The sequence below is a fragment of the Tachysurus vachellii genome, chromosome 7 (assembly GCF_030014155.1).
Source record: "Tachysurus vachellii isolate PV-2020 chromosome 7, HZAU_Pvac_v1, whole genome shotgun sequence".
NCBI lineage: Eukaryota > Metazoa > Chordata > Actinopteri > Siluriformes > Bagridae > Tachysurus > Tachysurus vachellii.
The window spans coordinates 17,753,938-17,777,517 of record NC_083466.1 but is presented as its reverse complement, the minus strand read 5'-3'; the positions used below and the strand labels follow the sequence as shown (position 1 = coordinate 17,777,517).

At 39.8% G+C, this 23,580-nt stretch overlaps 3 protein-coding genes across 5 annotated transcripts in view; 2 read left to right on the top strand and 1 right to left on the bottom strand.

The window, feature by feature from the left end:
* Window positions 1-8,573, top strand: part of arhgap36 (Rho GTPase activating protein 36) — a 36,896-nt gene extending 28,323 nt beyond the window's left edge. For all 3 annotated transcript variants that reach the window (XM_060874697.1, XM_060874699.1, XM_060874698.1), the window contains exons 5-13: window positions 2,247-2,448; window positions 3,087-3,142; window positions 3,549-3,699; window positions 3,818-3,966; window positions 4,449-4,625; window positions 4,975-5,063; window positions 5,268-5,464; window positions 6,128-6,429; window positions 7,966-8,573. In XM_060874697.1, the coding sequence (XP_060730680.1) occupies window positions 2,247-2,448; window positions 3,087-3,142; window positions 3,549-3,699; window positions 3,818-3,966; window positions 4,449-4,625; window positions 4,975-5,063; window positions 5,268-5,464; window positions 6,128-6,429; window positions 7,966-8,073 (1,431 nt within the window). In that variant the 3' untranslated portion in view covers window positions 8,074-8,573. The remainder of the gene's footprint in view (window positions 1-2,246; window positions 2,449-3,086; window positions 3,143-3,548; window positions 3,700-3,817; window positions 3,967-4,448; window positions 4,626-4,974; window positions 5,064-5,267; window positions 5,465-6,127; window positions 6,430-7,965) is intronic.
* A 77-nt stretch (window positions 8,574-8,650) lies between these two features.
* usp12b (ubiquitin specific peptidase 12b) lies at window positions 8,651-18,357 on the bottom strand. The gene is made up of 9 exons (XM_060874696.1): window positions 18,120-18,357; window positions 15,916-15,996; window positions 15,406-15,619; window positions 14,287-14,552; window positions 13,834-13,910; window positions 13,106-13,189; window positions 12,723-12,920; window positions 12,513-12,591; window positions 8,651-11,572 (listed from the first exon to the last, which is right to left on the bottom strand). Exons 1-9 carry the CDS (start codon window positions 18,165-18,167, stop codon window positions 11,471-11,473), a joined length of 1,149 nt encoding a protein of 382 aa, XP_060730679.1. The 5' UTR covers window positions 18,168-18,357; the 3' UTR covers window positions 8,651-11,470.
* A 793-nt stretch (window positions 18,358-19,150) lies between these two features.
* Window positions 19,151-21,732, top strand: rasl11a (RAS-like, family 11, member A). The gene is made up of 4 exons (XM_060874695.1): window positions 19,151-19,760; window positions 20,151-20,207; window positions 20,300-20,382; window positions 21,008-21,732. The coding sequence occupies exons 1-4, from the start codon at window positions 19,613-19,615 to the stop codon at window positions 21,476-21,478; spliced, it is 759 nt and encodes a 252-aa protein (XP_060730678.1). The 5' UTR covers window positions 19,151-19,612; the 3' UTR covers window positions 21,479-21,732.
* The last annotated feature ends 1,848 nt before the right edge of the window (window positions 21,733-23,580 follow it).

Genomic DNA, 23,580 nt, shown 5'->3' with positions numbered 1-23,580 from the left:
GTGTGTGTGTGCCCTGCGATGGGTTGGCACTCCATCCAGGGTGTATCCTGCCTTGGTGCCCGATGACGCCTGAGATAGGCACAGGCTCCCCGTGACCCGAGGTAGTTCGGATAAGCGGTAGAATATGAGTGAGTGAGTGAGTGTAACCAAAAACATGTCTGTGTGCCAGCATGTGCTTGTTTGCTTTGTAATGGCTGCTTTGTGGAATAATGTACTGCATAGTGCTGGAGGATTTGGTTTGGTGCAGAGGTTAAACTGCTAAAGCTGTTTAAGTTTTCCTTATCAGCATTTGCTTTATTAAGCTTTAGACTTGATTATTTCAAGTGGCAGAGAGCCTTCTCCTTTTTATCAGATGAAGAAGAAAGCTGATCTACATTGTAATCTCTTGTGTAGATATACATGGGAACTTCAGAAATGCTTTGAGTGCTGAATTATATTTTAAGGAATAACACTTGGGGGAGCAGGTGAAACACAGCTGAATAATGTGATAGAAGAAAGGTAATATGAAGCGGATAAAGATAATATAATCACTACTGACTATTTGATTTGTATTATTTATAAATCACATACCATAACTAAAGATATTCAGACCGCAGCTGAACTTTTGGGTTGCTGAAACGTATTGAGGTAGTTTGCAGATCTGACTATGGCAATGGTACCTGATGACTTATGGCATTGGAAACAATTCCTTTTTTATAACGTAGTAATCATGTGGTTTCCAGTTATAGTTACACTTAATGGTGTCTATGAAATAAGTTCCCTCACCAGGCTTTCTTTTTTTCTTCCAAGTACCAAAGACAAGGAAATGCAGCTTGCCATGTTACAGACAAACTCTAGAGCCCGCTCATATTTATGAAAACCTAAAGTTCACAGCTTTTCCTGTCAGACTGTCTGTCCAGAATCTGCTGTAAAAGTTCCCTGTAAATTTATCAGAACAAGTGCATTTGTAAACTTTTCAATTTGCCTTGTAGCCATAACTCCTGTCAGAGTTTCTGTTACAAAAAATGATTTGAATGCTGTTGGCCAATCAGATTCAGAACAGTGCTATAGCATAAAACATAAAATGAATTCACATGAATTCACTCTATTAATTTGATAATCGTGTATATCACTGCACTGCTGTGGAGTGAAAATAGCACCAGTTCCTGTGCATTGCCTGTGGCTCAGTGGGAATGGAGACTGCCTCTCTCTGGGTGGCTGCTGCACAGCATGAAAGATCTGTATCTGTCTTTCCACTGAGCCAAATTACAAAAGCCCACCTCTGTGGACTAGTGGTGTAAAAGAGAAACTGCTGCACCAGTGATGAGTTACTGAATGGCTGATCTACTGGATGAGTAACTAAATTGCCCCACTGAAAATGTGTTTACATTCCAGCATTTGAACTTTTTCATGACTAAAAAAGGATCTGCAGTAATTGCATGCTAATGTATTTTCCATTGCCTTTTCACTCAGACAGCCACTTGTGGAGTGAAAGCTTTGTTATGTACAGCCAAAATAGAGTGACAGTCTTTTGACCATGAAGCAGCTGTAATAATTTACAATACAGAAAATTCTTTAACACAAAATCATAAACATGCTGATTGTGTCACTGTCAAAACTGTGTTTTTGCAAAAACTATTCTGTGCAGTATATATCTGTGCAGCTCTTTCCACCCTCTGCAATATCCTTTTCTACGTACAGTGTAAGAGTAACCATTTCTATACGTGTGCTTTCTGTGTTAGTAAATGTTTCCTGAGTTATATGTGTTCTTGTCTTTGTTCAGATTTATCTGAGTCAAATGCAACTGAGTCAAATTGAGCTGAGTCGAATTCAAGCGATTCAAATTGAGCTGAGTAAATTTTCAAACAAGTCAAATTGAGATGAGTCAAATACAACCGAGTCAAATTTACCTGAGTCAAATACAACCGAGTCAAATTCTTATAATAGACAAGGGCCACAAAAGCAAGAGGAATGAAGGATCTCATTAAGTTGCTCAGGACTCAACATCTTGGATTAATGTGAACTATTAAACAGAGGAGAGAATTTCACTCTGTTTTTGTTAATCTGTGTATCATTTATCATTCTTACTACACAAATGAGAAACAGTTGGATGAAATCAGCTGAAATGTCACATGTGCATGCCTTTCTCTCTCTCTCTCTCTCTCTCTCTCTCTTTTTTCTCTGCATCTCTTTAACTTTTGGGATAAAAAGTCCGCACAAAATGAACTCTTCTCTTTTTTTTTTATTTCTCCCACATCTTTTCCTAGGGAGGATTGTCAGTGGACTCTATATCAGACTTGGTGGAAAGTCAGTCCAGGCTGCTTGAGGCACTGCAGCTCTCTCATCCTAATGAATTGGATATCAAGAAGACACCAGCGGGCCGCACTCAGACCAAACTGAGCCTGAATCCCATTTACAGACAGGTGCCACGTGTCATGGAACGCTGCTGCCAGCACATACACACATACGGTGAGGACTGCAGGACACGAACAGGCTCTTAATCATCAGGACTAAACCCACAAACACCTACAACATGCTGAAATCAATGTTTTACAGTACACTGAGCCTGTATCAGCTGCCATCAGACTGCACAATAGAAAATCATTATCTGCTGTTTTTATAAGTAACTGGTTTTAAACCAAATTAAAAAGGAGAACCATACAATCCAATCAAAGTTATTTGTAACTCGAGCAGTAATGGCTTATTAGTTAAGGCTTTGGACTACAAATTTCTTTACCTGCCACTGAAGGTCCTTGACTGAGGCCCTTATCTCTTAACTGCTCAGTGTCTCAAATAACAAAATTGAATAACAAAATCAATTAATCAATCAAATACAATATTTGTATTTATTTAATGTCATTTTTAATAATCATATTTTTACAGCTTGAAATCTTTAACTAGTAATATATTACTAAGCACTTCATATCTGTTATGTACCTTGCTAAATGTCACTGCTGTATTTTTAGAGGACACTGAGGAATTTTAAGGCTTGTTGTGAGTGAGTAGCAATAAATGTGTGATTGTAATAAATGTTTCAAGAAGAGTTACACTGAATCTGAGTAAACAGAGTGTGTGCTTTTTATGTCGCCGCCTTCTTTCCCCATCAGGGTTGCAGACGGTGGGGATTTTCCGAGTTGGAAGCTCCAAAAAGAGAGTTCGCCAAGTGAGTCTCAGCTCACACTACCATCTAGTGTCAGTTTAGGCTAAAGCATGCAGTCTCCTTTTCAACCAAGATTTATGCTTTATCCATCAGATACATTTTGCTATGCAGTATATGTTCTATTTCCCGTTGTATTTATATATTCAGTCTGTGCAGCCCATTAAATATTTTCCTCGTGTTATTTCTTAAAGGCTCTCTGTAGTAAATGTGTGTGTGTACATTATAAAGCACATAATAAATCATTCTCTTACATATAGAAGTGCTTTGTAGTCTTCATCTAGTAGAAGACAGGAAAAGAGTCTCAAGAGGGCGTAGAATAATAACTCTAAATTTATATATGAAGGTTTGTGTGGTTTACTGTTCATTTGTGCCTTTGTGTTCATTTGTACCGTGTGTGTGTTGGTCTCAGCTGCGTGAGGGCTTTGACAGTGGAACAGATGTTACACTGGATGATGAACACAGTGTTCATGATGTGGCAGCACTATTGAAGGAGTTCCTGAGGGACATGCCTGACCCTTTGCTGCCCAGAGAGCTGTACTGTGCATTTCTGCATGCTAACAGTAAGCATGCAAATACACACACACACACACACACACACACACACACACTCACAGATCTACACTCAGTTAAGTGAGCTTGAATATATATATAAAAATGGCCTATTCATGCATGTTACAGATTTGTGGGGTGCTGATCAGCTGATGTACCTGCAGCAGCTGTTGTATCTGTTGCCTCCATGTAACTGTGACACTCTGCTGAGGCTGCTGAGTTTATTACACACAGTTCAGGATCACGCTCATGACTCTGTCAGCCCTGACCAGCAGGAGGTAGCTCTCTCTCTCTCTCTCTCTCTCTCTCTCTCTCTCTCTCTCTCTCTCTCTCTCTCTCTCTCTCTCTCCCTCTCTCTCCCTCTCCCTCGTTCTGGCTCTGAATGCTCTTCAACAACTTGATCTCTGTAGTACTGCAACTATCATTAAAATAACCCTTGGGCAATTCCAGCATTATAGTTATGACGTTTGAACATTTTTACTGAATGTGATGTTTCAGTAAAATTTCCAAGTTCCAAAAATGTGGCAGTTTATTAATGTTATACATGTGGCATCATATGAAAAGTATGTTTTAGATCAGATTTTCAACAAACTAATTTTTTTTGTTTGTTTCCATTATTTTCTTATGAAGGTTTCAGAATCGCACCACATTGTTTCCATGTCTATAAAACCCAGACAGTAGGAAGTATACATTTAACAGTGCAGGTTTACATGTCCTTGCTGTACATTTCACGTTCTCTTCTCTTTACTTTACTTTTCAGATCCCAGGTAATAAGATGACAGCAGGTAACTTGGCTGTTATTTTTGGGCCAAACCTGCTGCAGAAGGAAAAGGGATCAGAAAAAGATCTGAAGCCTGAGGCAATGGGCATCGAGGACAGTGCTGCCATTATCTCAGTTACCCTGCTCTTAATCCAACACTACAAATATCTCTTCATGGTGAGTGAGAGAGAGGGGGGGGGGGGGTAGTCCTTAGTCCTTAGTCTTTGTTTTATGTAGGACCAGGGTCCTGGAGAAATGTCTAATTTCACTGTGTACTGCAACAGCTATACTGTATATGGTTGAAATGACAATATAAGCTTCTTGTCTTGACTTGACTTGACGACTTGAGAGAGAGAGAGAGAGAGAGAGAGAGAGAGAGAGAGAGAGAGAGCTTGAGACTCATGAAGAGAGATGAGTGTTATAGAATCTGCATCCTGTCTCAATAATCATATGCACAGCATAACAATCATATGAAGTTATATGATGTGATTCTGAGTCAGTATTCTAACATGATGGCTGGCTGCAGGTTTCAGCAGAGCTCCAGCAGGAGGTGCTTATGAGTCTCATTCAGACTGATCCAGATGTCATCGACTACCTGCTACGCAGGAAACTCAGGTGATGGAACTGGATCAAAGAAACACTTCAACGATTCTCTGAAATTCATATTTTTACCTTCAAAAGCTGTTTTCCGAAAATTCTTTATAGCCATTGCTGAATTTCCTGTGAAAAATCTCAACAGTTCAGTTGATGTATTGAATCTTGAAAATGAATAATGTTTAGGTAATAGTTTCTGAATACACCTGTCTCACCGTGTGACAGTGGGAGCAGTGTGGCGATGGAGTCAGACTTGGGACTACGCAGGGACACTCAGACGTCTCTGGACTCAGTTGGTCAGTCCAGTGATGACATGTCACCTATCGAGCCTGTGTCCCCTTTGTTCAAAGACACGGCTGCTGGAAGTAGTCTGAACAGCGAGATTTTTTTCAACGCACTACGTGTCACCACCAACAGCAAATGTGAGTCTCGGTCACTGCTGGTTCTACAATTAAATTGAAAGCTTTTGTCTCTGTGCTTAACATCACCTTTAACATTTCACAGTGATAATTCAGAGGCAGAGTTAGCACATCTTTTTACAAGGGGTTATAAATCTCTCCTCCGAAGCAGAGTTTGCATGAATTTTAGCATGAATTTTACATGTGGTTAAATGATAGTGTGTTACAACCTTATTACTAAATGCTTAGCAGCCTGTGCTTCATATCACATGAAAACCTGGACGTAGTGATTAATTGTTAACTCCAGGTAAAGTATGAGAAGTGTGAAATGTGAAACTATATAATCCATGGTTCTGTTTACCCAGAGTTTTCTATAACCCAGGGTTAACTATTTCAAGTGTGAAAAGCCATCTGCAATCCCATTTCTACTGTATACTCTCGATTGTCTGTCCACATAGTTATCAAACTTACCATTTTCGTTATCTTCATTAACCACTCTCTCCTGGTCAGGGTCCTGGTGGATCTGGAGTCAGGCGCATGAACAATTTTTATAGTTTTATTATGTTCGTTAGAGTGAGTCGAGTACATATATAGTTCAATGTTAAAAAGGTTGCTTTTTTTTTTTTTTTACCCAAAATGATAATGAATGAAAAAGATAGTGCTTGTGTTTTGTGTGTATTGCTTTAGGCACATCAGACACTCCTTCCAAATCCATAGGCAAGATGCGACAGTTCCATTCCCATCACAACCTGCTGAGCCTCGTCCAGCCCTCTACCCTGCTGCAGCCTGAAGAGCGAGAGCTGCAGGGGGGCACGGGTCTGTCCAGTCCAGTCGAGGGTGTACACTTCAGTCACCAGCCGCAGAAAGACACCTCTCACCCTCAGAGCTCGAAAGAAAGGAGTGTGTGGGTGCGACATGGCTCCAACGCATCCTCCACTTCAGAAGACAGCAAGCAGCCAAGCAACTTCTGGGACTTTTTCACTGGCAAGGTGTCGGGCTCAGAGACTGTAGTATGACCCCTTGTGTCCTAGTGTAGTGCGCATAGTGTGTGTGAACTTCTTTACCTGCTTCCTAGAGACTTAAATACTCCCCTTCCACAGAAACACACCTTATAATAAAACACCTTGTAGCTATGATATATTTTTATATCTTTACTAATCTTCCTGCTCCCTTTGTTTTGAGGGTTCCATGCAGTGCATGTTCATATAAAGCGATATTACAAACTCCAGGAGAGAAATGAAGGCAGTTTACCAGAAATATTGAAACTCTAAAAGGAAACGTGTAGAAAGTATAAATGTGGGATCAGTTTTTGATCAAAATTGGATGACCACAGAGCTCTGAAACGAGGAATTCCACTGCAATGTTGGCTATACCACGGAGGGCCGTTACCATGGAGACCGTATAGTGTAAGCGTATATATCAAAATGTTCATTGGCCTTAAACAAGGATATATACGTACAAGACTTCATGCATTCATTCTGTGCAGAATTGTTTTTTTTTTTAGTTCAAAATATATTGAACAGATCCAGAAGGAAATAAGTTCCACAGAGCTGAGTTCTCCAAAGAACATCAAGTGCCAAGATGAATTTTACCCTTTTATTATTTAGTCACAGACTCAACACTTCTGAATTAAGGTGTCTGATTCAGTGTATTAAGAGCTTGTGAAAGATCTTATTCCGATTAAGGACACGGAAACATCACCGACATTTTGATTTGAATTGTTTAGGCTCATGTCCATTTTACTACAGAACAATGTGTCAAACTGTGGCTTTCATTCTGTGAGGTTTTAAACGTTCACGTCATTATCCAGACTTTTTAGTGCCGTGCTCATTTTACACATGATCTCTGTTATTTAATTATGTTAAGATAGCTAATGTAAGATATTGGTGAATTACAGTCATAGTATTTTTAAGTTGTCGAAATATTCTAGACACAGAAAAACATGATTTTAACCTGATTATAAACCTTTTTTGTGCCAGAATTCAGGCACAAACATCTCATAGGTTTTTACACAAATATTAAGTCAGTCCGTTAAAATACTGTCAGTGAATACAAGCGTTAATTTCCTTGTTAACAATATACTTATATTCTAATCATGCTGTAATCATACTAGAAATCAAATGAGGTATGATGTTGTAAAGTTATGAACTCAGTGCAAATATTTACATGTAGATTATTCACAGGTTTAATCGAAAGTGGGCCGCATTTGGATTTTGCTAATTATGCTTGTCAATGGAATTAACATCAGTACAACATTGCAGTTTAATTTTTCTGCTCTACCTTTTGAAAGTAAGGTTTTTCCTATCCCATGCCTACATTCCACTTTCCTCCTCCTCCTCCTCCTTTCAGAATCTCTGTGGTCTTCTGGCCAAGGCAGCTGCTTAATCTCCTTTATAGACTTGTGTACCACTATGAACAATGCTTACAAATAAAAGTATAATCAGAATTTCTGGCCAGTGAATGTTTTTTTTTTTTGTATATGAACCGGATGACCAAATGGATGCTGTTGCACTGTTTCCTTACAGATGATCCAGAAGGCCTTCTCTCCTAAACTTCTTCAGAGACCAGAATCAATGTGCAAAAAGTTGAGCGGGAAACAGTGGCAAGGTGAACTTTTTTTAGAGATCATATAAGCATTTTTCCACAATTCAATTTTGTTTTTGTTTTTTGACTTTGGGAGAATTTTTGAGTAAGAGTGGAGTGACGATCAGCAGAGATGACAACCAAAAGTTAACACACTAAACCACAAGGAGGCAGACGTTACTTAAAAATACTCTCTTGCCCTCTCACTCCCCCTCTCTCGCTTGATCCCCCTCTCTCATGCTCTTCCTCGCCCCCTCTCTTTATCTTCCTCTCTCTCTCTCTCTCTCTCTCTCCCTCACTACCTCCCGCTCGCTCTCCCTCCCTCTCTCACCATCTCTCACTCACTCTCCCTCTCAATCTCTAGCTCTCTCTTACTCGCTCTCTCTCTCTACAATGTAAAGAGAATGTACAAGGTGCATAACCCAATAAAACTTCTGTTACGTCTTTATCTACACATCAATAAAAGTATCATGCTGTTAAATCATCTGAAGGCACAACATACTGTACTGACAATATATCAATAAAAATAATTATTTATCAGTGGTGTAAACATGGTTAACCAACATTTTTTGAGAAAAACTCAAACTGTTCATTAATCTCCAATACAACACTCGCACTTCAGGGCAGTAGATTTTTTTTATGTTGCTTTTATTGAGAACCAACACCATCTTTTTTTATTTACTCCATACACTTCACAGCTCCTTCTTTTACAATCTGTATATTGTCAAAAGTGCAACATTGACAGGCAGTGGTTTGGAGAGGTGGGTGATCACATGACTCAGCGGACTTCAGTGCTGCGTTACACTGACATCTGCAAACTGGCTTTAAATGCAAAATAATCAACATTCATTTACTTTGATCAGTGCAGATGTGTCTTTAAACAAAATGATCACTGGGATGCAGCTAAAAATTAACTGACCTTTTTAATCAATCATCACCAGTTGCATTTTGTATGAAAGAATAATTAACAAAACATATAGAAGAAAATATAAACCTAGAATTTGATAGAAATTATGAAATTCACAAAAAAAAAACAACTTTCAGACATCTTTCCGTTACTCTGTTTACTTTAAGTATTGTATCTGTTTATTGTGGGTTTAATGTTAATAGCTCAATTAAGGCTGCTATAAAAGAAGTATAAAATGTTATAAAGACGACATTTCACCTTACATCGTGTCAATCGCAGTGTTTTTCAGCCCAGTCTTCCACGATATGGAGCACGTGTGTATTTACTACAGATAAGAACTAAGAACTTTTTCCCTTGGACTTCCAGTAGAAATAAGTTTCATTAAACAGGTCTGGTTTTTATTTATTTCCACGGCAATCGCACACACGTGATAGAAACCGGCTTTGAAAAACACTAAGATATTCCTTTAAAGTGTGGCATCAACATTCCTGTACTTATTACCCATTTATAACATGTTATACGAGCATTATAAGAGCTGGAATACAGATTTCTATATGATTTGTGGAAATTTGTCAGCAGCAGTTTAAAACCTTTACAGATAAGAAGAAATGAGAAGCATTTGAGAAACACGTGTGTTGATTAAAATTCTCCTGTTGGCCATATCTCAGTGCAAACACACACTGAGCTGATACTAGCGTGTTGGTGAGGGGTCTGGATGAACAAAACGATGGGCTGCTGAAGTAAATGAAAACATGCTGTTAAGCTATAAGGTTGCAATGAGGGCATTTGTGTCTCATTCAGTGGAAGATTACCAACATTTAAAATAAAATATCTGGCATGTGCATGTTCCTGTAGACGTGTTTGTACAGTAAGCCACAGGTCAGCTCACAGAGCCTATTAATCAGCTGGGAACCAGCAGAATGAGATAACACTCACTTCTCACACCCACTTAATGTCAGTGATTGGACATGTTTACTAGCAAAGCTGGAAAGAAAAGGGAAAATGAACCTCCACAACAATCAGGGGTTATATTTACCAATCGTATCTCTGCTCCAGTGATCTCAGACTGGGATTACTGCAAATGCACAGGAGCATTTAAAAACAGCTCATACTGTCACATGCCTATGCTGTTTGCACTTCAGTGAGTTTGTGAAATCCAGACAGGGATGGTTGCGGGGAATTTAGCTCTTCTGGCAACCCATAACTCTTCACTTTTGCATTTTCAGCAAATTTAGTTGGGCTGGTCTGGGAAACTTGTGTGGTCACACCAACGACCAACCAAAAAAAAAAACCGAAAAAAAAAAAACAAAACCCTGCAGTTCTTTGCTCCACTTCCTTTCTCCACATATATCCAGTTAAACATTTACAGAGTACAAAGAGAAGGAAACAAAAGCGCTTGGAGATAATGAGTATGAGATTCTAGCTACTCATTTAAAGTCATGAATTATCCAGGTCTTTAAATGTGAGGGCTGGATCTCTTGTGAAACAAAAAGTCTCTCGCTCAACTGAATCGTCAACACGGAACTTTCTGCAATAGCAAAAAATAATCAAGTGATGCCTTTGTACCCAAGTGTGCTGTTATTAAATCCAGGTTTTCTGTTCTATTCTACAAAGTGCACACTGCCGTAGTGTGTGTGTTCCACCAAGTGTGCACTGTGTGACATTCAAAACACTGCATTCGCTGGTCTGAAAGTAAATGGCTCCATCCCAAACACTAAACTCCAAACAATCTTATTACTAAACCATAGAAGCGGCACTGCGCCCGTACCCAACATCCTCTCAGCTAAACAGTGCTGGCAACCCGCAGGCTTTTTTCCCCCAAATAGCATCTAGTAAATGATTGCTTATGTCATTTCAAAGAGAATAAAAAATTTTTTAAATAATACAATTCTAAACCAGCCAAACCAGGTCACCGAGCTACAGCTGAGGTGCATCATATTATTGCAACATATAATATGATCTCTTGACTCTACATAGCCGGATACCTAGTGGGCACAGAGTGAGGTGTGTTTTCACAGCGGATGAAGGTCTAGTGAAAGACAGAGGGTCTCCGACCAAAATGTTTACAGGTGATTACTTTTATCATAAACTTTTCTGCGCCAAAACAGCGTTAGCTTTTACAGTACACACCTCCGTGACAAAGCATAAAGCAAAGTGTCATGCAGAAAAATGAATGCCAAAACGTCAGAATCCGATATCACTGGTTTTACATAAACCGTAACCTTTTCCATATGCCATCAAGAGTTATTTATTTTCTGTGCTGACTGAAGGAGTGTGTGTGTCTGTGGGATGACTGATGACTGAAAACCTCCAGACTTCCATTATGCCTGTATGGAGATGACTGTGCCACTCACATCGCTCTGGAATCAACTGCTCCTGCCTTCTGATTGCTGGCTGCTCCAGAGCAAAGGCTCACCTGGATGACTCGGGGCTCGTCTGAGAGGGTCTGAAGTGGGGACTTCCGTTGCCCAAGCCCCGCCTTCTGCCTCAGCCTGACTTTCATAAAGCCAAAGCGGTCCCATTCGCACGCTGCCAAAGGCTCAGTCTCTGGACTGGTAAAAGAGAATGTAGCCTGACTCAGAGTTTTTGGAAATGTCAGACGTCAGCCCGTAGAACTCTTCTATCGCCTGGGCATCTATTTTCTACACACAACAAGAAAGACACAAACGTTGCTGTGAACAGCCTTTCAAACCGTTTTATGTCAAGAGATAAACAGTTTCAAAAAATAAAAGTTTCACAACAAAATAAAAGCACAAACAAGCAGGAATGAAAAGAAGTAAAAGAGCGGAAACTGGCAGACTGAAGTCTACCAGCAGTATGAGCTTCAGGGAAATAAAGAAGATCTGAAAGGAATCCCAGCAGACTGGCGGCAGTGTACACTGTGGAAAATTCACATCCAGCTCTCAGTCTGTTGGAAAGATGCCCCACAGTGGGGAGAAAAAAATGCTAATCTGTCTTCTTCTTCTAATGCACTCTGGAGCCTCACTAATCCGTTATGAGCGCTGAGCAGCCGTATGACTCGTCACCCTCAATATTTTTACCTCCTGCGTACACAACACACCACTCTTGTACTTCTGCTTGTGTTTGATACCAAGACTTCATAGAGCTGTCCTTCAGGCTCAACCTGCAGTCTAGCCCTGACATTCCTTCCAAGATGCACATGCAGCATCGTGTTCCGTAGGAAATCCTGTCTACGTCTACACTTTGGTCTACGGTAATGATGTGGTTTTGCTAAATCATGAGACTAAACAATTGCAGAGTAATCACAAGAATACAAATAACAGATGGTGTGTCTCTAAATCCCTTCACCTGCATAATGATTGCTTTTCACTGCAAGAGGTACACACTTTTGTGCCAATAAGAACAAAAAGAAAAGAGACATTTCAGCACCCTGACTTATAAATCAATCATTTATAAATTACAAACAACTCGGGACCAGACTGAAAGTTGACTGAAAGACACAGTAGTCCCGACCAGTGCTAGGCATGACATGGTATTATTCTTATTTATTTATTTTAATAAAAAAAACTTACAAGTAGAAAATAGACTACTATAAACAGATCAGCATGTATTCAGTCTTACCTCTACAATATCATCATCAAACAGCAACCAGAAACCATGACTTTTCACTATAGTGATGTAATGACCACGATTTGGCCCACTGAAACAGAACAAGGAAATAAAAAGCAGTTAGCTAGTACGAGCAAAGCCATAATTCTACCAAGCACACTGATTTCAGGCAGTTTTTAATGGCGGTGATGGGTGTTCTATTGGTCTTAAATAAACACCTACCTCCCACAGTGCACCACCACAGCCACAAGGTCATAGAGACGGTCGGGGTTGGTGGCATCACCGGAGGTATTGAAGAGCCTCAGCTCCAGAGGGAAGACCACACGGTAGGACAGTTTGGTATAGCGATGCAGCTGGTCCATATACTTAAAGCGCTTTAGGTGCAGGGCGAGGATCATGGGTAATTTCTTCACACGCATCCTGAAGTGAAAAGGAAAGGTGACAAAACAGAAAAGTGAGCTCTTCTTCCAATCTAAGGTTGCTTTTATCTGAATGCTGAGACACAACACACACAAGCCACAAGTCACTGTGTCCAGCTGCTACACTGCTACTGCTGAGTTATGAAGCCTATTAAAGCCTGTATCTGTATACACATCAAAAAGTACCGTTTCTGTGCCTCCTGCTTACTCCGACACTGCTCACAGTAGTACTTGTATTCGCTGCATAATGTCTCTGTGTTACTGAAGCCCCTGCAAAAGGGAGACATTTCACACCTGTTAGATTAATAATGACCACTGCTTTACACCCACTGAACAATGACGGCTCTTTATTCTCATGGCAATGCAGTGACAGTCATGAGCCAAGGCACATCAAGGATGATGTGGCAAAATTAATACTGCAATAATGTCATCTTAACTTCTGGAAACACAATGTGGACAAGTGCAAAGACTTTGCTAACAAAGTCAACATTAGAACCAAAACATTTTGATTTCATTTTTACATCATTTATAATAAAAGCAATGACAATATACAACATACAGTCAAATATATATATATATATTCAAATATTATTCTTCTTGCCATATCACTTGAGAAGGCTATGCATACCTGAGGTATGAGCTCATGCGCCAGATTCAGAGTTTGTGTCATCCTATAAATAAACTATAAGAATTATCATATTGCTGTACAATTTATTCCCATGCAAGGAAATTTGTAAAGACGTGTGGCTATTTTTTACCCACTACATTTGTTAGTAGTAGCTAGCTACCATTAGCTAGCTACCAGAGTATGCTGTAAATAGCATTAAAGTGCTTTGTGAATTAAGAAATGAAAGTCTGGACATGTTACTCATGAGCAGATATATCTTTAACCCAGTCCCTAGGTATGGATTTACCTGAGACAGTGTGTGATGGATGTGTTCTGCTCCACATCCACAGAGAGATCCAAGAAATCCTCGTCTTTACTGCTAACCTGGGGGGTGACAAGGAAAGGAACCATTCTTAACATTTCAGATTTCCATTCATGAACAGATTTGTCTGAATAGTCATCAAACAATGACTTTAGTCATCGTTAGGATCTAGGTGTAAGATGAAATACAAATATGGATTGAAATGTTTATAAGCATGGATGACTCGTGTCCTATAAGCCTCATCTATTCCATCCTCTTTAGGACTTCCACAGAAAGTGAGGGCTGCCCTAGGTGCATTATAAAAGGTCAAACAATGGCTAATATATAAAAAATATATATAGAATTGTCAAGGAAACAATTACACTCCCAAAATGTAAACTAGCCCAGGAGCAGGAAGTAGACAGATGTCTGTTAGACAGCTCGTTCTCTTCAGCTCACCGCTTCACAGTTGAGGCAGCGCGTCTCGTTGGTCAGTGTGCCCTGGAAGATCTCATGCACCCATGTCTGCTGGTTCTTCTCGGCCGATTCTGCCTCTCCAGTGTTGCTCCCACTTCCACCTCCTCCTCCTCCTCCTCCATTTTGAACCACCTTGCCGTTCTGCTGCCGCTCTTGGCTCTTCTCCTCCTGCAGCAGGTCGGCGATGGTGTTGAGCAGGTAGTTGAGGAACTCGTGAGCATCTTGTTGCATGTAGTTGTCAAACAACTCTGACACAGGAAAGATACATATAGAAGAGTGACATGTTAATTTTAACGCAGTAATGTGTGAGAGAAATGTGATGTGACAATTATATGATTTGCCAACAAACCCCTATAATGAAACGTTTAATCAGGTATCCAGGTTAAAAAAAATAAAACAATATATATTTTTTCTCCATTATCCACATTACTGTAATTGTGCTCAAGGTTTAAGTTAATCAGGTAAAATATCACTTTAGTGATTAGTGTTTAGTTGATTTCTTTTTATGTCACTAAAGATGACTTCGCATTGTTTGATCTCTCAGACTGCAGCTTAATTTGTTAAAACTCAACAGAGATGAAGAGCACAAGCCATAATTTCAGAGCATGGCTAATAATATCCATACAAACTGAGTACTGAGTCATGTCAGTACATATGTAACGTCCACAATGTTATTTGCACTGCTATCTAGTGACTCAGTTTAATTTAATCACGGTGTGGATTTTTCCTCCTGTCATTAACGATGAGCCACCACTGAGCCTTTCTGTCAGATACATAAATAATAGCAGAATAAACAATATAATTAACCAAACAGCTGATAAGACAGGAAGAAGAAACCATTCCATAATGAACCTAATGCTTGCATCATGGCTCAATAAAATAAAGACGTCACTGTGATTAATCCAGTCCCTGCTGAAGCCATGCTCAAGACAATGAAAGACAACCTCAAACAGACTCCTCAGTGAAAAAGCAGATCGGATTAACTTTAAATCAATTGGTTTGTTCTTAGTGGCTTCACCCTTGCACTGCAGCAGCTTCGTGCTGAGGGCTGAACACATGGTCTGGTCAGAAATATCACTCTTAAAAACATTTTTGTGGTACCGTTTTCCTTCCTCAGGCGTGAGATGAACTTCTTAGGAGGGATGACTCCCACTTTTTTCTTCTGAGTAGCGATGCTGTTGAAAAGATCAGCCAGGCAGGTGAGCAGGCTCTCTTTACGCCGTGGTTGCACCTTGTAGGCCAGCACTTTCTCCCGGAATGGACGGCAGAAATACAGAGCCTGCAGCACTGAGTTACAGTAGCAGGTGTTGCCAAACTGCAAAAAAAGACCCATGGGAAGAGAGAAGAAAAGCCAAAGAAGATGAATTAAAAATACAGAGTCCGATAAAAGCTTGTAAAGTCAATCTTATGTATACTCTGTTGTTAATTTTAAAGCAGGAGGCTTTAACAACCAGATAAACTGCTAGGTTTTCTGATAAGAACAGGTGGTTTTTTAAGGAGAAGTGACTAATATGGACCACAGACACACACCAGATTTGCAGATGTCAGTGATATACTTAGCAAAGCTTTATGGTTAACTTACTCAGTGACAAAAAAACAGAGGTAACTTACATTAACCAGACCAAAGTAGTGTTCATTTACGGGGAACTGTTCTGGTCCAATCTCCTTCTCCAAAGCTGAGGCATTGGCGCCCTGAAAAATAAATCCACAAGGGTTATTATCTCAGGCTCTTACGCTCACTGTCATAAGTTACTACCAAAAAAATCTGTCCTTTTAAAACGAACAGAAACATCCTGTTGGAGGAAGCTTCGACATTAACAGGATGCCCAAGCACTCGGAAACGCGTGTTTTGTACTAACAAAGCACCTGCAGGCAGCCCAGCACTGCTCTTTATGTCTAAAAGGAAGTAATGGCTCTGGCCATCTAAAGTATAGCCTGAGTGTGTTAAAAAATTAAAAGTGCCTGTGTGACACTGTGTGGAGTCTCACCCTGAGGTCAGGAACACGGTTTGTGCAGATGGTAAAACAGATTAGTTTGTTATAATAATGGACCATTTTTATTCTTACTATTGTCACTTTATACCAGTAATAAGAGCTGTGAGTATCAGCTAATAGCTGATCCTGAATCGCTACTGACAAGCAGACGTCTGTGTAAATCTTCTACAGCAAAGTGAATTTGTGCCAAATTGTACAACTTATTGAACTTAATATACATTTAAGGCACTAAACACGTTAGTTACCCAAACAGAAAAGATCTTAAACCAGAGCAGTGTTTCAGGTTCAGACAAGTGGCAAGATTCACTGTCTAATCAGTTCATCCCTAATTATGAGAGTAAATGAATCCCACAAATCAGAGATGTCAATACACTCACAGAATTAAAGGTACCAAATTGTACTTTTACTTGTTTAGTAGGTATTACCATCTAACGTACGTCTTGTCTACCTTCAGTATTTATCATTTGTCCTGGGAAGGAGCATGAGCTGTATGTTAAATTAGCTTTTAGATTCAAAAAGCCTTTTAAATTACTTACACTCCTCCACCCCAGTGACACTGGGAAAATGATGACTTGGTAGTTTTATTTCTAAGAATGTATGACCTTGGCTGTTAGGACAGACAGCACACACACACACAAACACAGACACAAAGATCACGTTATATGTAACTAAACATACAGAGTGAAAAGTGAAAAGAACCGTTTAAGTGAAGGGACAAGCAGGACACTGCTGTCTCTGTTCACAAACACAACAACAACAAGAGGGATGGAGGAAGATGACTCACACTGAATTAGCACTTCTGCCATGAGAACTGATGCTAGCAGTGACGATTAACGTTAAGCCGTTTAACTTCAATTAAATTAAATCCCACCACAGCGTAGAAACTGACTGCTTTGTGTTACAGTGCAGATTGTCCGTGTGTCGACGTGAAGTTAGGACAACACTCAGAGACACAGCAAAAGTCAATTAAGCTTTAAAACATAACAAATGAAACACTCATATATACCGAAAAGTGTTTACTCATAAAGCATATGTTTGTGTTTGTTTTTTTTTAGGTTAGGACAGATTAAATATTGCCATGGAGACGCCCTGCGCGGCGCAGATGCTAGCTGTACTAAGCTAACTAGCTTAGTTTTTTAGCTTGAGAAACCAACTCGCTATTTTTTTATACTGATTTAAGGCTCCAAATAGCGGAATGATTAAATCAACATAAATTCTCTTCAGCTGAATTGCATCTCAAGAGCGCTGAATGACGAGACCTCGACTGCTGGGCAAACTTTGAGGATATATCGTGTGCTAGGATGACACGGTTTCTCTGCCTGCTAGCTGTTTACCTTCTTGTGCTGTTAGCTGAACCCAAACACCGGCTACACGCAGTGGAGGGACACACACACACACACACACACACACACACACACACACACACACACACACCACACTCTACACTCTCTCTCTCTCTCTCTCTCTCTCTCTCTCTCTCTCTCTCTCTCACACACACACACACACACACACACACACACACTCTACACTCTCTCTCTCTCACACACACACACACACACACACACACACACACTCTACACTCTCTCTCTCTCACACACACACACACACACACACACACACACACACACACACACCACACCACACCACACCACACCACACCACACTCTACACTCACTCTCGCTCTCTCTCTCTCACACACACACACACACACACACACACACACACACACACACACACACACACACACACACACACACACACACAGCAGCAGCAGGCTAACGGCTACAGAGCAAAGCTCAGAAAAAAAAAACAACAACCCACCATCGTACATATCGAGGCGATCTTTCGGACTGTCATCAGTATTTCCATCCGTCTGCCGCCATACTGGACCAAATCCAGCTGTAAATCCGTGACAGCCACAAAAGGCTGGATTTTCGGTAAAAGCTTTAGTCTGTCCAGCAGCTGGACACGGAATGAGGAGCACCGTCTGTCACTGCAAGACCTGCGTCCCTGTCCGGTGTGCAGGGCGCATGCGCAACATCTTGACGCGTGCGCACTCGCTCAGGGAGAGCGTCTGCTGTGAGAAGGAAGCGAGTGACCGATTCTCATACAGAGGCTCTAGATACAGGAGCTGTACTGTACAGGGAACAGGAAAATAAACACAATTTTTAAAAAAATCAATATCATTACGTTAAAAATCAGACAATTAATTAATGGAAACAAACAGAAATAAAACGTATATGCAAAAAATGAAATAAAAAAATAAAATAAATAATAATAATAATAATAATAATAATAATAATAATGATGATGTAATAGTAACAGAAATGTTGTTCTAATTTCTAGTGTCATTTAGCCCAATCCTTTAAGTTACAGGAATATCTATTTAATAACTTTTTAACTTAATTTTTACTTTGCAGATTTTTAATCCATAAACAGAAGTTTAATCATGGCCTTGCTAAAATACCTAATAATAAAACTATATGTTAGATTCCTGTAACCCTATGAGAGCTGTTTTGGTGATACTGTTCATAAGGTATCACCCACTTTCCTCTTCCTTGTTTTCACTGTTTTTCTCCTTTACGCTCCTCCTTTTTTATTACTCTTTAAATGTTACAAGCTTTATGTAAGTGCTCATTTTTCTCAGGGTGTTTGCACAGTACAATTTCTGCTTCGTCAAGAAAAAGTCAATAAAATGTAAACTCATCAATTTGAAGGTGTTTTTATGATGTTTATTAGTTGTTGTTTTTTTTGTATGTTATTTCTAACGCATAGATGTATATTATAAGATCTGAGCAACATATTAACATGCCAAATGAAAAAAAAAAGAAAAAAAAAAGAGCTTTTTCTTTTCCTTTCACTTGAGTCCAGTCCGGATGTTGGTGAGTTCCGGATGCGTCAGAGCGCAGTGTTTCAGCGCGGTGCGCTTTGTCATGGTGTCATCCGCCCCTTGGCTCTTTCTGCTCTGTTCTCTCTTGGAGCGGCTTTATAGGCAGCGGAATCCACACACACACAGCTACACTAAGGATACACACTTTTTGCGTATGATCACATTATCCAGTTTCTTTGCTATACGGATTACTGACATGAAGAGTGCATGAGAAACGGCGAGGAAGCGCGAGCGAGTGTGCGGATTTACGCCTGGACTGTTTCTCATTCAGAGGGTTTGTCAAGATCATTGCTTGGTGTGGGCTCAATCATTCACTGCCTCGCATTATGAGAACAAGACTGGAGTATTGGGAGAGGGTTGTTTGGATAAGTCAAAGTTCTGACATCAATTCGCAGGCACTCGGATGAAGTCGCCAAGTTTCTAAATGCGTCTCCCCGAGCAGCCGAGAACAATGAGCACCGGTTCTGGCAACTTTCTGCTAGTCCCAATACCGGAGTACCCAGGCCTGGACTGTGTGCCTAATAAAAATGTGAAAATAGTCGTTCTTGGAGCTAGCAACGTCGGGAAAACAGGTAATAATAAAGTAAATAATATTCTGTTTTTTTTGTTGTTGTTTTTTTTTTTTTTTAAATGTGACACATTTAAAAGAAGCTACAACTGTTTGTGCTGCAATCCAGTATCAGTGTGCAGCACGTGAAGGATTTAAAATACATCATCATCTCTTATCACTTGTGTATAGTGTAGGAGAAAATCCGTCTATACAAGACAGCACAAAGTATCAACAAAAAAGCTGAATGTGAAAGTTTGGGAATATCAGGCAGGTTTGAGGAGAAGCTGTCCTCCAGAGGGCGACACACAAATGTTTAGTTTCATGCATATGGGAACAAATATATTCAGTGTATATATAATTTTTTTTTTCTTGTAAATCCAAAAAAATTTGTTTGTTTTATTAAACTTTGCAGCCTTAATAGTACGATTTCTGACCAAGAGGTTTATCGGTGATTATGAAGCCAACACAGGTAATACCCCTACAACATTCAAACATTTTCTAACTTGTGAATCATAAACCAAGTAACCATAACGACGAAAACCTGGTTATTCCTTTCTCTAGGGGCCTTGTATTCAAGAAAAATCAATCTTGAAGGAGAGCAGGTTTCACTACAAGTGCAGGACACTCCTTGTGTCTCGCTGCAGGTAATTCAGTGCATCCTCAATGTTTGTTTCCTGTCTCGCTCTGTATCTTATCTGGTGTCATGTAGGTCAGGCAGTCTTTACCTCCGGGACCTCGGCAGGCTTCTGACAAACCCTGAGGGTAATTTTAGTTCAAACATTTTTGCCTGCAGGCAAAGAATGCGGGAGTGGAGCTAAAGAGGGTGTTCTGAGTCAGAGGGTCATTATAGTGAAAAGGGGAGAGAGTGTTTTTCAGCTCCAATCACAGTTTCCTTGTCCAGACTCCCGTTTTAATGGTTATTCCTCAGTTAAAGCGGCTCATTTTTCAATATTTATCAGTACAAGGCCACAAACAGGCCCAGTGCTGCAGGATGTGTCACCCCTGATCTTGGACAGCAGTTTCTAGCAATACACTCAGCTTGGTTTGCTTTTCTTGGCACACTTTAGGCTTTTTTCAACTTGCTGTGTTGAAGCACAAATGCGATGTTGAAAGAAAAACAGTCATGGATAAGCAAACTTGTGCAATCATTAAAACAGAATGTTCCTCCAAAATGCAATCTTTTTTCTCGCCTGCTGCAGCCTAGCATTAGTCGCTCTCATACTTTTATTTTCACTTATTTTTATTGTCCTTTCTGTATTTCTTTTACAGGACGATGCAGAGGGTCTGTACTGCCAGGAACAGATTAACCGCTCCATCTACTGGGCAGACGGCTATGTGCTGGTCTTTTCCATCACGGACATGCATAGCTACCGGACCATTCAGCCGCTCTATGAGCATGTGCGCCGCATCCACCCGAGTGGCAACATCCCCATAATCCTCGTGGGCAACAAGAGTGACCTTCTGAGGGCTCGCCAGGTACCTACAGATGAGGGCCAGGCACTGGCAGCTGAGCTTGGAGGACATTATTTTGAGGCTTCAGCCAGGGAGAATCATGAGGGTGTGCAGGCAGCATTCCTGCACTTGTGTCAGGAGGTGAGCCGGGCACTAGGAGGGGTGAACGGAGAGAAGAGGAGGGGAGGATTGCACCTTGTCCGGCCAAAGAGTCCCAACATGCAGGAGCTGAAAAGAAGATTCCGGCAAGTGCTCTCTTCTAGAGGAAAATCAACAACTGCAGTGTGATGATAACGTAATGCCAGTGATTGATTTACAGTCTGAGGAGACAAACAACATAATATGTACTCTAACTAGATTTTTCACTGCAGTATCCTTGTACCTCTAGTAAATACTGAGGGGGGGATAAACTTTTATCTGATTTTAAACAAAGACAATCTTTGCCTGGAAGAACACTAATATGTAGAATGATATAATGATTTATCATTACTGATGTACCATTTATAATATATTAATGATAAATAAAGATACGTTATGTTAAAGATATGTATTTTTGACAATTTGTGATTTTAGCTCATAATATCGTTACAGATGTTTTATCATTCAATTAAAAATACAGAGATGATGTGTGATGAAATGATTGGCTAAGAACATGGCCAGGGCTTTTCCAGGCTTTTTCATTATTGCTGTGTGCGAAAGTAAACTTTTAGACAAGTAAAGCTCTTAAACACCCTTAGATGGAAAAAAGATTTTTCTTCTATTTGGTATAACTGCCCATGAATTAGAGCAATTATTTTTAGTTATAAAGTTATTTCTAAGATTCCCTGTATGGCTGATTTCCATATATAGAAAGGAGGACAAGCAACTGGTGGTTCTCATGAACTCTGACTCACATAGGCTATGTGAAGCCAAAACAGGGGTTGGGCGAATGTTTTATATTTCATTCACTTATTCTTTTATTTATCCTTCCCCGCTTGTAAGGGGGGATTTTACAGCTCGAAGCTGCTTCCTTGTAACAGATATTCTGGAATGTGATGCTCACTCATTGCAAACAGCCTTTGACCCTTAATCGTGTTCCTTTGACATTCGACCTTTGATTTTCCTGTCCTGATCAGAAGCAGATTTTACTGCAGAGTGTCTTGTTTTTCTGTCTATTTTATTGTAAACAAGGAAAATGTTGTGTAAGTAAAAGTGACATTTTGATATGTTTTGTGTTTTAATGTTTTTTCCTTATTGCTGAATTCCTTGCAGAAACACAAAAGCATCCTTTACTAATTATAGATATTGTTCCTGCTCATTATATGTAGCTCTGTATATAAACAGAACAAAGGTATAGAGGATTCTGTAATCATTTCCATTTCCATTTTTCTGCAATCATTTCTGTAATCATATCATTTCAATTCCATTTCCAAGATACTATAAGACCATTCATGCCCCTGCCTCTAGTGCTTTTTTTCCTCTTTGGGTTGTGTACTGGCACTTAGCTAAAAAGGAAAGGCATATATTTTTCAATGGTTTGGCCGATTCTGGTTTATGCTGTTTGTATTATATGAAACATACATAATCATGAGCCTCAAATTACAAAAAAATGTATTCATGATCTTCAACAATGTTCAGTTTCTTGTGTGCACAGGCTGACATGATTGAGCTTGATAATGAACAGTTAAAACTCGTGCACTACAGTCTACTCTGCAATCTCCGATATTCACATGTTCACCTTCGCCTGACTGTTGGCTTTAAAATAAATATTTATGAAATTCAGATTTGCACAGTTGTTCAGGGCATCTGCATATTTTTAAAAATATGCCTAATTGACATTTTACAACTGTTCAATTTTTTTATTGTCTTAAATGAGATTGAATTTCCTCCCCTCATATTATGCCTGTGTTGAATATTCATTTCTGATTTGTCAGAAGCACTTGAATAATTTTCTATATGTGTAGCTCTTGAAAGTAGTTCAAATGTTAAATTTACTAGTTTATATTACTCTTAATTCTCTTCCTTTACCTGCTGGCCTTTGACTGCTGGTACCTGTACCTCTTCCCATCCTCCCAGGGTAGGAGGGTAAATAGTTTGTGGGATGGGTTAGAGGTGTCCTTGACGATGCTGCAAGCTTTACGCATACACTTCTTCCTCTGGACGTCCTCAGTGGCAGGACGTGAGGTCCCAATAATGTGAGAGTCGGTTTTCACCACCCTCTGTTGTTTAATATTAAGTTGTTATTTAAAATAGAAAAACACATAATTTTTGTGTCGTAGGCCTTTGCAACACACAGTAAGATTTCTACACTGGCATGACTCTACACTGACATCTCTGCAAAAAGTCAAACTGGACATTCACAGTCATTCAGCAAAATTAAATATGAATATATCCTGTTGCTCTTTAATTAA

Coding starts and splice junctions, on each gene's coding strand:
- usp12b (XM_060874696.1), bottom strand. CDS start 18,167: ATGGAAATACTGATGACAGTCCGAAAGATCGCCTCGATATGTACGATG. Junction 15,997..18,119: donor TCGCCTCGATATGTACGATG/GTGGGTTGTTGT, acceptor TTTATTTTTCAG/GGCGCCAATGCCTCAGCTTT. Junction 15,620..15,915: donor ACTACTTTGGTCTGGTTAAT/GTAAGTTACCTC, acceptor CTTTTTTTGCAG/TTTGGCAACACCTGCTACTG.
- rasl11a (XM_060874695.1), top strand. CDS start 19,613: ATGCGTCTCCCCGAGCAGCCGAGAACAATGAGCACCGGTTCTGGCAAC. Junction 19,761..20,150: donor TAGCAACGTCGGGAAAACAG/GTAATAATAAAG, acceptor TAAACTTTGCAG/CCTTAATAGTACGATTTCTG. Junction 20,208..20,299: donor TGATTATGAAGCCAACACAG/GTAATACCCCTA, acceptor TCCTTTCTCTAG/GGGCCTTGTATTCAAGAAAA.